This window comes from Camarhynchus parvulus, chromosome 5 (genome assembly GCF_901933205.1).
Source record: "Camarhynchus parvulus chromosome 5, STF_HiC, whole genome shotgun sequence".
Lineage (NCBI taxonomy): Eukaryota > Metazoa > Chordata > Aves > Passeriformes > Thraupidae > Camarhynchus > Camarhynchus parvulus.
The window spans coordinates 59505945-59519680 of NC_044575.1; the positions used below are offsets into that span (position 1 = coordinate 59505945).

Genomic DNA, 13736 nt, shown 5'->3' on the forward strand with positions numbered 1-13736 from the left:
GTGCTTAGGAAGAAAAAAAATAGGATTTTTGATAGAGTTCATGAAAGAAGAGAGGCAGATCTTTTGTATAAAAGGTGTTTCAGAGCAGGAGTAAAATGCAAATGGGTCTATAAGATCCAGACATATATAAACATACATACCTTGATATATTTATATATGTATTCTCTAGATATTCAATGTTTGGAATGCATTATTGCATTATCCTTATAGGGGATTTATTTTTTTTTCCCATCCTGCTTTGCTTTCTTTTTTTTTTTTTTTTGGAAGGGTGGGTTCTTTTTTTTGGGGGGGTTTTGGGGTTTTTGCTCTCAAAAAAAAAAAAAAAAAAAAAAAAAAAAAAATAAAAACCAAGTTGCAAATGGCTCTGAGAGCTTCCAGCCATCATCCACCTGGCTGGGACTGCTGTGGCCTGACCTCCAGCACGTGTTTTTGGAAAAAAACTGGGCTCACGCTCTGCCCCAGGAGCTGCTGGCCATGCCTTCCTCCATGGAACATCACCTGGCTGGTTATTGCTTAATTCTCCCTTCCCATACTGGCCTTTAGGGTTATTTACATTTCTTTGGCTTGGCTTGAACAAGACAGTCTGGCACTTTCCATCCACCCCAGAGTCACCTGGGGGCAAGGAGTGGGGGGAGAGAGGCCACGACAAAGCACAGGCGGGCTCCTGCCAGCTCCAGCTGAGCTGCGCCCCTGCCCCTCGGAACGAGACAGCTTGTGTTGGGCACAAACTCCTCTGGAATCCACTCTGTGCCCGCGGGATCCCCATCCTGCCCCTTCCCCAGCAGGGCCAAGGTCTCCAGCACGGTCTGCAGGGAGCAGGGCAGGGCGGCGCCGGAGCCTCCCCACGCTCACACCACGAACTCGGGCACCTCGTCGTGGGTCAGATCCAAGGAGAAATATTTGCTGGTTCTTTTCACAGGGAAGGTGTCCTGGATGTTGATGCACTGCTGGGCCAGGCAGCCGTTGCAGTAGAGCCCCTCGTGGTCCAGGCCGTGGGCGCAGCCGAAGGTGAAGCTCTGTGCCGTGTCCTGGCACAGGTTGGCCAGCTGCAGGAAGTCCTTCTGGTAGAGCCTGATGTCATCCAGGCTCAGGCTGTGCCTGTCTGTTGATGTCTTGGGTTTCCTGCACGTCGTCTGGGAAAAGCCAAGAGGAGGCTCAGGATGTGCCAGGGAGCCCCCGGGGTTCACAGAATTCACAGAATCACAGAATTCACAGAATTCACAGAATCACAGAATTCACAGCATTCACAGCATTCACAGACTCACAGAATCACAGAATCCACAGAATTCACAGCATTCACAGACTCATTCACAGAATTCACAGACTCACAGAATTCACAGAATCACAGAATTCACAGCATTCACAGACTCATTCACAGAATTCACAGACTCACAGAATTCACAGAATCACAGAATTCACAGAATCACAGACTCACAGAATCACAGCATTCACAGAATCACAGAATTCACAGAATTCACAGACTCACAGAATTCACAGAATCACAGAATTCACAGACTCACAGAACTCACAGAATCACAGCATTCACAGAATTCACAGAATCACAGAATTCACAGAATCACAGACTCACAGAATTCACAGACTCACAGAATTCACAGAATCACAGCATTCACAGAATTCACAGACTCACAGAATTCACAGACTCACAGAATTCACAGAATCACAGAATTCACAGAATCACAGAAGTCACTGAATCACAGACTCACAGAATTCACAGAATTCACTGAATTCAAAGACACAGACTCACAGAATCACAGAATTCACAGAATCACAGAATTCACTGAATTCACAGACTCACAGAATAATGAGGTTGGAAGAGACCTCTAAGATCAAGTCCAACCTATGCCCTAACACCACAACCAGACTATAGCACCCAGTGCCACGTCCAGTCTTTTTTTAAACACATCCAGAGATGGTGACTCTACCACCTCTCTGGGAAGAGCATCCCAGTACTTTATTATTCTTTCAGTGAAAAATTTCTTCCTAATAATCCTGATAATCCAACCTGTACCTTCCCTGATGTAGCTAGGCTGTGTCCTCTGGTTCTGTCAGAGACCAACCCCACCTGTCTGCAGCCTCCCTTCAGGGAGTTGCAGAGAGCCATGAGGTCACCTCTGAGCCTCCTTTTCTCCAGGAAAGTTGGGAATCCCGAAGCCCCAGCCCCACGTACCTGGGGTAAGGAGTCGGTGCTCTGCCCGCGCAGCTTCACCACGGTCTCTGAGGAGCTGGAGGTGGAGGAGCTGATCTCCTTCACGATGAGTCCTGCACAGAGGAGGGTGCAAAGGTTATTTTGGGGTGGCTCAGCTCTCTCGGCATCCACTCCTGCTGTCCATGGGGGCAAAGGCTCCCTCAGTGCAATGCTTCAGCCCAACAGCTCCACCTGCAAACAGCGTTGCCTACAAAGCATCCCAAATTTGCCCCAAATTGGCATCCAAAGCTGTCCCCAGGGAGCCTGGCATCCCCAAAGACCTCCCAGTAGCTCCCAGCTCAGAGCTGCAAGCGACTTTCTGGGTGCAAGCACAGCTCCAGAGAAGGTCATGGAGTCCAACTGTTACCCCAGCACTGCCAAGGCCACCACTGTCCCCTGTCCCCAGGTGCCACATCCACAGGGATTTTAAATCCCTCCAGGGATGGGGACTCCAGCACTGCCCTGGGCAGCTGTGCCAGGGCTGGACAACCCTTTCTGTGAAGAAATTTCCCCCAATATCCAATCCAAACCTCCCCTGGCACAACCTGAGAGAGGTTCCTCTTTTCTTTACCCCATCACTCCTTCAACCCATTGAGTGAACAGCTTTTCCCAGCATCCCAAACAGACACCTGGGGCTAACTCTGCCCTGCCAACACCAGAGAACCACGGTGTCCCAGGGTGATGTTGTGATGCTTGTAGCCCCATCTGTGTGTTCTGTTTATGCTGAATATTATGGTCTGTGCCTTCAAAACTGGCTCTGAAGAGTGAAAGTTTTGTTTTGGTTTTGTTATCAGCCGCTCCCCCATGTCTGGCAGGACACACAGACAGGGCAGTACCTGGTGCTGCTTTTGCTTTTTGCTGGGCTTTTCGCTTTGCTCTTGCTTTTTGCTTCTGCTCATTAGTTAGTTTAGCTAAGCAGTCCAATTTTTCCCTGGACTGTTTTTCCTTTCTCTTTTTTGGACCTACTCGAGCCTGCTCCGGACTGGGGCCTGGGAACTCCAAGAGTTTGCATCTTGTGGCTGCAGCAGCTGCCCCAGCACAGGAGGGACTGATAACAGAGCGACCACCCCAAGAGAGACTTTCTGAATTTGTCATCATTTCAGAGCAGTGACAGAGTGGTGTCACCTGGTATTGTTCACTGTGTGTGCTGGGGATGCTGTGCCTGTTAAATAAACAGGTTCTTTCTACTTATCTCTGAGGAATCCTTCCCAAACCGATTGTGGGGAGGGGCTGTGTGGGTTTGCTTTCTGCAGGGGCCCCCTTTTGGAATTTTCTCCCAAATTTGCCCTAAACCAGGACACATAGAATGACCAGGCTTGGGAGAGACCTTAAAGACCTCTTTAGACCTTGAAGACCTCTTTAGACCTTGAAGACCATCCCATCCCAGCTCCCAAAGGCGTGACTGGCACCAGGGCATTGGGAAGAGAAGCAGCCAGCACCTTACCCGAGTGCCCGTTGAACTTGCGGGACAGCAGCATGTCCTCGGTGATGTAGACACACATGTCGGGGCTCACCTCCATCTCCCCAGCCTGCTCCAGCTCCCGGGGGTCATCCACCAGCATCTCAATCTCTGCAGGGCACCAGCAGACAGGACAAGTCAGCCGTGCCCCTTCGGAGCACCCTCTGTCACATATTTTATGGAAAATCCTTTCGTTAGGATCTTTTCTCCTGAGAAGCTGGGAAGCTTCAGCTTCTCCATGTTTTGCTGCTTTGGAATGTGATTTGGAGAACTGTTTACCCAGCATGTGAAATTGTTTTTACTTGATGACCAATGACAGCCACCTGTGTCAAGGCTGTGAGCAGCCACAAGATTTTGTTATCATTCTTTTCATTCCTTCTGATGAAATCCTTTCTTCTATTCTTTTAAGTATAGTTTTAGTATATAATTTTCTTTTCATATGATATTTATCATAAAATAATAAATCAGCCTTCTGAAACATGGAGTTTCGCAGGGGTTCTTTTAGTATAGTTTCTTCTATTATTTTAGTATAGTTTTAGTATATAATTTTCATATGATATATATAATAAAATAATAAATCAGCCTTCTGAAACACGGAGTCAAGATTCTCATCTCTTCCCTCAATAATAACATCTAGCAGAAAGCAAATCTGCCATTTGCAGGAATAAATTGTGCAAGATGCTGTCAAAATAACAACTATCAGGAGCTGTTACCCCCGCTAAAGAAATCTTAAAAAAATTAAAATCTTTAGTGTCTGACAATCTATATAATGAGGACCTGAGATCCTTGCAAAGACCACCACACACCCTCCAACCACCCTAGTGCCTGGACAACCTGTGGTATTCCCATGCCTGAACAGAGAGAAGCTGTGAGACAAGCAGAGAAGAAGGAAAACACAATTCTTATCTCGCTTGCTGTGCCTGTGCTGTGCTAAAGTAGAATGCAATATGGAGACTGTTTACCCAAAGCGAGGATGTTCTGTTCCCTTGGCCTAGCAGGGCCAAGTGTGTGTGTGCTGGACTGTCATGGGATAGTCATGAGAGAATCAGAGATGAGTGCAGGGTGAGCAGGTGTGTGCAGAGTGAGTGCAGGGCAGATTCAGTTTAGATACAATGCTTAGTGTCAGTGATAGGGCTAATATGAATAAGATTATGTTTATTACTCTTCTCTGGATTTAAAGCAGATTCTGAGGATTGGAAGTTGACTGTAATTAATATACTAGAAGAGTAAGATCCTCATCAGTAGATAGAAATGTAGAGGAATAATCATACGAAGTGTCAGTATCAGGCGGCTGCTTCAAATCCCAAGTGGTGATTTGATGTGAAGTAATAATAGCAATAATAAAAAAATAGTAATAAATAGTAAAATAGTAATAAATAGTAATAATAAAAAACATAGTAATAATAAAGTAATTAATTAGCCTTCTGGTGATGGAGTCTGTTGAAGATTGCAATGCAAGATGTTTTCAATTACCATCTGTATGGCAGATTATCTTTGTCAAGTGGGCAGTTTGCCTTTGAGTGACCACATTCACACCTCCCTCAGGAGGGGACCTCTGCTGATAACAGACTATTGAATGTCACTGCATGACTGATAAGAACTAGAACACCCCATTGTGAGATGCTCCGCCCAGGGGGAGGAGCCAAGCATTGCTACTCGGATATAATCCAGAGGTTTTTGAGGCACCAGCACGGCTTCTCCACGGGACTCCCCAGAGAAACAGCGGCTGTGTCTCCTTCCACTGGATCTCCAGAAGAAAAATACATCTTTCTCTACAGGACCCCCTTGCTCCAACAGAACCACCCCTGACACTGCAGGAGGGCTGCAGCCACAATTCCAATGGGACTGCCACCAAAACCCTGACCCACAGGGTGTCAGGTTGGGTTCTGACTCTGGCAGTGTTCTTCTAGTGGACTGCATTGTTTATTTTATCCTTTTATTTTTTTTTCTTCTCTATTAAAGAACTGTTATTTCCTGCTCCCATATTTTTGCCTGAGAGCCCCTTAATTTAAAATTTATAGCAATTCGGAGGGGTGGGGAAGGCTCACATTCTCCATTTCAAGGGAGACTCCTGCCTTCCTCAGCAGACTCCTGTCTTTCCAAACCAAGGCAAGTCAGATGCACCATTCTCTCTCCCCTTTGTCGGAGTCGCCTTTGATTTACAGTAACAACCCAAGGCAGCGCCTCACCGTCATCCTGGGAATCCTCCTCCAGCCGCTCCTTCCCGCCGCTCTCCACGCCCGAGGTGTGCGAGCTGCCGTGGCTGGTCATGGAGCTGCAGGTCTTCAGCTTGCGGTGGGCACCACCAGAGAAGGCGTCCTCAGGCCCCATTTCCCTGGCCTTGGGGTCGGCCTCGATGCCGGAGGTGTGGGAGCTGCTGTGGGAGGCCGTGGAGTGCCGGGACAGCCGCTTGTGCCGGGCGCTGCCGGCGCTGCTGCCGCTGGCGCGCGAGCGCTTCTCCAGCTGCTCCATGTCCAGGTCCAGCGTGTCGCTGATGTACGACTCCCGGTACTGCTTCTTCTCTGCAGGAAATAAAATATTGCACAAACATGTTTTATGAAAAATCCTTTCGTTAGGATTGTTCTCCTGGGAGGCATCAGAGGAAAAGGAAAACAATGATTATCTGCTGCTGTGGAATGCAGCAGGTGCATCTTTGATTGGTCTCATGTGGTTGTTTTTAATTAATGGCCAATCACAGTCCAGCTGTCTCGGACTCTCTGGTCAGTCACAAGATTTTATTATCATTTTTCATTCCTCTTCTTTCCTTGCTAGCCTTCTGATGAAATCCAAAAAGAAAATTATATACTAAAACTATACTAAAAGAATACTTTTAGTATAGTTTTAGTATATCATTTTCTTATAATATATATCATAAAATAACAAATCAGCCTTCTGAAACATGGAGTCAAGATTCTCATCTCTTCCCTCATCCTGGGACCCCAGCGAACTCCACCACATTTGGTGAACCCAAGTGAGGAGCATTCCCACATTTGGTGACCCCAAGTGAAGAAAAATTCCACATTTGGTGACCTCAAGTCAAGAAAAATTCCACGTTTGGTGACCTCGCGTGAGTGGCATTGATTACCCCTTCCTGGAGTCATCACCACAGGTAGGAACAGAATCAGAGTGATTCCCATGACCCCCAGGGCAAACTGGATCCTCTGGAGGGACATGGATGTCCTGGCACACAGAGGAATTGTCACCTGAGCCCTGGCACAGCTGGGGATGGCTCTGTCCCAGTGGCATTAGGGAAGGTGGGGCAGGAGCTCCAAAGCTCCTGTGCTGGGCTGCTCCTCCAACAGAGGAGGAGGAGGGAGAAGGGGAGGAAGAAGAGATGTGGAGGAAGAAGAGAAAGAAGAAGACAGAAAATAAGGAGGAGCGGGAAAAGAAGAAAATAAACGAGGAGGTAGAAGATGCAGATGAGATGGAAGAAGATGAGGATGAGAAGGAAGATGAGGATGAGAAGGAAGAAGATGAAACAAGGTGGAAGAAGATGAGGAGGAGAAGGAAGACAATGCAACAGGGTGGAAGAAGATGAGGAGGAAGGAGAGGAGAGAAAAGAGGAGAATAAGGAAGAGAAAGGAAGATGAGAAGGGGAAAGACATGAAAGGAGCAAGAGAGGAGGAGGAAGGAGAGGAAGAGAAAGAAGAGGAAGAGAAACAGGAAAAGAAGGAAGAGGAGGAAGAAAACAAGAGCAGAGTGGGATGAAGATGAGAAGGAAAAAAAGATGAGAAGGACATGGAAGAAAAAGATGAGGAGGAAAACAAAAGAAAAAGAGGATAAAGATGAGAACAAGGAAGAATATGAAGAGGATAAGGAAGAAAAAGATGAAAAGGATGAGAAAGAGGAAGAAATTGAGGCAGAAGAGGAGGATGAAGAAGAGTAGGACAAGAAGAACAAATAAGAAAAGAAGGAAGAGGGGAAAGAGAAAGATGAGGAAGAGAAGATGAGGAGAGGAAGAAGAGGAAGAAGACCTTATGCTTTCACAAGGATGAGGGACACTGGGAAAGGGACACACGAAAAGGATGAGGGAGAGGAAGAAGTTGAGGCAGAAGAGGAGGATGAAGAAGAGCAGGACAAGAAGAACAAACAAGAAAAGGAGGAAGAGGGGAAAGAGAAAGATGAGGAAGAGGAAGAGAAGATGAGGAAGAGGAAGTGAAGATGAGGAGAGGAAAGAAGAACACCTTATGCTTTCACAGGGATGAGGGACATGCCAAAGCTGTGCTGCAGCAGAACCGCAACACCGGCGACGGCAGCAGGGCTCGCGCCCATCCCTACGCAGAGAACCAGGAGCTCCTACAGGTGCAAACACCCCGTGGGAGCCTGTCCTGGCTGGAATGGGGCCTGGAGCACCTACCCTCGTTCTCCTCCAGCCGGCGCACCTGGCGCAGCACGGGCTGCAGGTTCATGTAGAGCCGGTGGCTGCTGCTGAGCAGCTGCAGGAGGTGGCGTGAGCGCAGCGGGCAGCCCGTGTAGTAGATGAGCTTCCGCGCCGAGGGCAGCCCGTCCGGCAGGATCTCGAACTTCTTGCCCTGCGTGGGACAAGGGAGGCGTCAGCCCCAGGGAGGACAAGGCTCCAGTTCTCACCCAGCCCTGCTGCAGTGTCACAGACATCTTTTATGGAAAATCCTTTCCTTAGGATTTTTCCTCCTGAGAAGCTGAGAGGCCTCAGGAATAAAATGTAAACAATGGTTATCTGCTGCTGTGGAATGCAACAGGTGGATCTGTGATTGGCCCATGTTGGATGTTTGTAATTAATGGCCAATCACAGCCCAGCTGGCTCGGACGAAGAGCTGAGCCACAAATCTTTGTTATCATTCTTTGCTCTTCTATTCTTAGCTAGCCTTCTGATGAAACCTTTTCTTCTACTTCTACTCTTTTAGTATAGTTTTAATGTAATAGATATCATAAAATAATAAATCAGCCTTCTGAAACATGGAGTCAGATCCTTGTCTCTTCCCCAATCCCAAAACCCCTGTGAACACGGTCACACTGCAGCTCTTGTTAAGCCCATGGGTCTCATCACCTGCTGCGGGTCGGTGCGAAAGCGTCCCACGCCCACATGCAAACCCTGCCTGGGGATGGTGGGATCACTGAGGGGTTTGGGGTGGAAGGGACATTAAAGAACACCTAGATCAACCTCCTTCCACCTTCCACTGTCCCAGGGTGCTCCAAGCCCCATCCAGCCTGGCCTTGGACAATTCCAGGGATCCAGGGGCAGCCACAGCTTCTCTAAACACCCTCCCCACCCTCTGAACACCCAGGGCCTCACCACCCTCACAGGGAACAACTCCTTCCCAATCTCCCACCCATCCCTGCCCTCTGGCAGTGGGAGCCATTCCCTGGCTCCTGTCCCTCCATCCCTTGTCCCCAGTCCCTCTCCAGCTCTCCTGGAGCCCCTTCAGGCCCTGCCAGGGGCTCTGAGCTCTCCCTGGAGCTTCTCCTCTCCAGGTGAGCACCCCCAGCTCTCCCCAGCTCATCTCATAGGAAATGGTGCTCCAGCCCGTGGACCATCTCCATGGCCTTCCGTGGACCTGCTCCAAGAGCTCCATGTCCTTCCTGTGCTGAGGACCCTGGAGATGGAAGCAGTGCTCCAGGTGGAGATGGTGGCACTCACCACAAACACCAGTTTCCCCACGTTCGTCCATGGGAAGTCATAGAGCAGCTGCTTTTCCTCATCCAGGTTCTGCAAAAAGAGGAGAGGGAGCTATGCCTGAGGATTCTGGCAAGGGCATGGAGCTGGGCTCAGCCATCACCTTCATCACCTACCTGGAAAATCTGGATGCCCCGTGTTGTCAGCCCCAGAGTCAGGGAGGCCTCCACTTCCCTTTTGTCCTAAGGGGGGGAAAATGCTTTTAAATACACAATTTGCAGCATGAAGTGGATAAATCCACCCCACCTCAGCCCAGAGATCCTCCCACAATCACCCCAATCACCATTCTGTGATTAATGTGCCAAATTAAAAATGGAAAGTGACTTTGGACACAGGCAGAGAGTGACAGGATAAGGGGGAATGCTTTTGAACTAAAAGAGATTTAGATTAGATGTGATGTGTGTCAGATTAGATCCCTGTGAAGGTGGTCAGGCCCTGGCACAGGGTGCCCAGAGCAGCTGTGACTGCTCCTGGATCCCTGGAAGTGCCCAAGGCCAGGCTGGAGCACCCTGGGACAGTGGGAGGTGTCCGTGCCCATGGCAGGGGTGGCACTGGATGAGCTTTAAGCTCCCTCCCAACCCAAACCATTCTGAGATTCAATTAAAACACCCCATGCTCTCTCAGCAAACAAACTGCTTTATTGCCAGGAGAGAAAAAACCAGCATTTATTTCTCAGGGAGAGCATTCCCAAAACTCAGACCCCAGCAGCCACAGGGCCAGGGCTCACCTTGTACAACCTGTAGTAGTGCACGGCCACATCGTCCAGCCTGACGGCCTCCTTGATGTACTTGAGATGGGCCTCTGAGGCTGTCAGGGCAAACTGGTCCTTGTGCATGTTGGGGACGTGCTTCAGGATGTAATCCTTGCCCCTCTTGGCAACCACCTGTTTGGAAGGGGGAGAGAGGCTCGTCCAGCCGCCCCGTGCTGGCCCCTGGGAGTGGTGGTTTCAAGGGAGAAGGGCAAATTGGAGCTTTGTTCTAGAGAGCTCCAAGCAAAAAATGAAATCATTACAGCAGCCAGTGACTTCTTGCCAGCAGGATTTCCTGCTGGGAATTGCGCTCCATGTGGCCATTCCATGGTGGCACCTGTGCTGGGGCACACGTGGGCTCCCTGTGTGTGGGCTGGGGACACAGGCCCAGGGCCACCACTCCTCAGTGAGTTGTGTGAAAAAAGGAGATTTTGGGACATATCCAAGGAAAGAGGTTGAGAAGGAGAAGAAAAGGCACCAGGGAGAGATTTGAGCACCTGAAGGGGCTCCAGGAGAGCTGGAGAGGGACTGGGGACAAGGGATGGAGGGACAGGACCCAGGGAATGGCTCCCAGTGCCACAGGGCAGGGATGGATGGGAGATTGGGAATTGTTGTGCCCTGGCACAGGTGCCCAGAGCAGCTGTGGCTGCCCCTGGATCCCTGGCAGTGCCCAAAGCCAGGCTGGACAGGGCATGGAGCATCCTGGGACAGTGGAAGGTGTCTCTGCCATGGCAGGGGTGGCACTGGAAGGGCTTTAAGGCCCTTCCAACCCAAACCACTCTGGGATTCTGTGCCACCAGCTCCCAAAGGGCTGCACCTGATGCTGGTGGGGCAATGACTGCAGAGAATCCCTCAGGAGCATCCCTGCAGCTCACAGGGAATTCCCCAGCAGCCCCAGCCTGCAGCTATTCCCACCCCCACAGCTGTCCTGTCACCATGATATTCTCTGAAAAATCCCTTCACCAGGATTTCTTCTCCTGGGAAGCTGAGAGGACTCAGAAAATAATGAAAACAACAATTATATATGAAAATGTATGGTTTGCAGATCATTTACCAACAGGTGCATCTTGGATTGGTTCCATGTGAATTGTTTTTAATTCATGACCAATCACAGCCAGCTGTGTCAGACTCTGAGAAGTCAGTCACAAGCTTTCATTATCATTCTTTTCTAGCCTTCTGAGGTATCCCTTCTCTTTCTTTAGTATAGTTTTAGTATATACTATAATATAATATATCCTGTAATACAATATACTGTAATGCAATGTAATATAATGTAATATACTATAATGTGATATAATGTGATATATGATATAATATTATATGACATAATATGATATGACATAATATGATATAATGTAATGTAGTATAATATAATATAATATAATATAATATAATATAATATAATATAATATAATATAATATAATATAATATAATATAATATAATATAATATAATATAATGTAATATAATGTAATGTAATGTAATGTAATGTAATATAATGTAATGTAATGTAATGTAATGTAATGTAATGTAATATAATGTAATGTAATGTAATGTAATGTAATGTAATGTAATGTAATGTAATGTAATGTAATGTAATAATGTAATGTAATGTAATGTAATGTAATGTAATGTAATATTATATTATATTATATTATATTATATTATATTATATTATATTATATTATATTATATTATATTATATTATATTATATTATATTATATTACATTATATTACATTATATTACATTATATTACATTATATTACATTATATTATATAATATATCAGCCTTCTGAGAACATGGAGTCTCATCTCTCACCTCGTCCTGGGAACCCTCACAAGCACCACACTGTCCCAGGTTATTTACAACCAGGACTAACCCAGGACGCAGCCAGAGCAGGGAGCAGAGCAGGATTCCTTACCCAGGCAGGGAAATAGGCCTCGGGCTCGAAGTATTTCCCGTAGTGCTTGTTCCTCTTGAAGTCCCCCAGGTCGGCTTGCAGGGCGAAGGCAGTGAGCAGGAAATAAGCCTCTTCCCTCAGCACACACTGGGAGTGCAGCACCTGCTTCCTCAGGTGCCAGTAGTAGTAGTACCGAGCTGTCCTGTCACTGGGGAGGGACAGGGGACACAGAGGGGAAATTTTCCAGAGTAGGAATCTGTCACAGACATCTTTTCTGAAAAATCCTTTCCTTAAGATTTTCCCTCCTAAAAAGCTGAGAAGCCTCAAGAACAAAATGTAAACAATGGTTATCTGCTGCTGTGGAATGCAACAAGTAGATCTTTGATTAGCCCATGTTAGTTGTTTCTAATTAATAGCCAATCACAACCCAGCTGGTTCGGACAGAGAGTCCGAGCCACAAGCCTTTGTTATAATTCTTTCTTTTTCTATTCTTTGCTAACCTTCTGATAAAATCCTTTCTTCTATTCTTTTAGTATAGTTTTAACATAATATATATCATAAAATAATAAATCAAACCTTCTGAAACATGGAGTCAGATCCTCATCTCTTCCCTCATCCTAAGACCCCTGTGAACACCGTCACAGAAATCTATTTTGATTTAGGTGAAATGTACATCTTTAAGTCTGTAGTTTGAAAATGTAGCTGTTTAGTCTGACTACCTGTTCTCATAAAAAACCTATGCTCAGAGAAACTGCTTCAGCCAAAGGAAAGAGATAAGGGGGGGCAGACAAAAAACCAAAAAGTCTGCTATGAAAGCAAGTCAAACTGACCCAGGAATTCTTTCTGATATAGAAGAATTAGCGGCAAATGTCACGCAAAATCAGTAAAAATTAATAAGTATAAACCTATTGTGAAATTGCATGCACATGTATTTGAGAGGAAGATAAAACAGGATCTGGAGTTCCCAGAGGTGCCCATGTCTTTTAAGGAGAACAATCTCCAGATGTGTCCAGCGCTGTACTAAACACAGCAGCTTTACAACTTTCACAAAGTTGTGGAGTTTGTTTGCCTCCGCAAAACACAGGGGACACCGGGAGGAGTCAGCAGCCAGGGGACACCAGCAGGGAAGCCTTCAAGGAGGGGGCACCAAAGGGTTTTGTTCCCTCTTCCCTATTTGTTAAAATTTGTTAAATTCTGCGAACGCACAGCTGCTTCACCAGCCAGGTGGAGGAACCCCCTCAAAAACTCTGTGCAGGTGCCACTGTGTCCCCAAAGCCCTCGGGACATCATTTTAACCCCAAAGCAGGAGCTGCAGCTCCCACCCAGCCTTGGGTAAGTTCAAGTCAGGCTGTGCTAAACCCCTAAACACAGCATCCATCCCCTGTGGCATTCACATTTTCTGCAAAAATCCCCTTGCCCAGGATTTTTCTCCTGGGAAGCTGAGAAAACTCAGAGAAAAGGAAAACAATAATTATCTGATTTGCTTCTCCTGTGTTTTGCTGCTTTGGAATGTGTTTGGAGATTGCTTACCCACAGGTGATTGTTTCACTGGATTTTTGGTGTGTTTTGACTCTTTGGCCAATTAGGGCCAAGCTGTGTCAGACTCTGGAAAGAGTCACGAGTTTTCATTATTATCTTTTGAGCCTTCTGTAAGTATCCTTTCTGTATTCTTTAGTATAGTTTAGTTTAGTATTCTTTAATATAATGCAGATCATAAAATAATAAATGAGCCTTCTGAGAACATGGAGTCAGATTTATCATTCCTTC

General features: G+C 46.9%; 1 protein-coding gene across 5 annotated transcripts in view; it reads right to left on the minus strand.

The window, feature by feature from the left end:
* Positions 1 to 316: 316 nt before the first annotated feature.
* FRMD6 (FERM domain containing 6) overlaps positions 317 to 13736 on the minus strand; it is a 47326-nt gene continuing 33906 nt past the window's right edge. For all 5 annotated transcript variants that reach the window (XM_030949694.1, XM_030949695.1, XM_030949691.1 and 2 more), the window contains 9 exons: positions 11991 to 12177; positions 10046 to 10201; positions 9435 to 9500; positions 9283 to 9351; positions 8023 to 8197; positions 5855 to 6187; positions 3651 to 3776; positions 2189 to 2280; positions 317 to 1133 (listed from right to left, as the gene is read on the minus strand). In XM_030949694.1, coding sequence (XP_030805554.1) covers positions 849 to 1133; positions 2189 to 2280; positions 3651 to 3776; positions 5855 to 6187; positions 8023 to 8197; positions 9283 to 9351; positions 9435 to 9500; positions 10046 to 10201; positions 11991 to 12177 — 1489 coding nt within the window. In that variant the 3' untranslated portion in view covers positions 317 to 848. The remainder of the gene's footprint in view (positions 1134 to 2188; positions 2281 to 3650; positions 3777 to 5854; positions 6188 to 8022; positions 8198 to 9282; positions 9352 to 9434; positions 9501 to 10045; positions 10202 to 11990; positions 12178 to 13736) is intronic.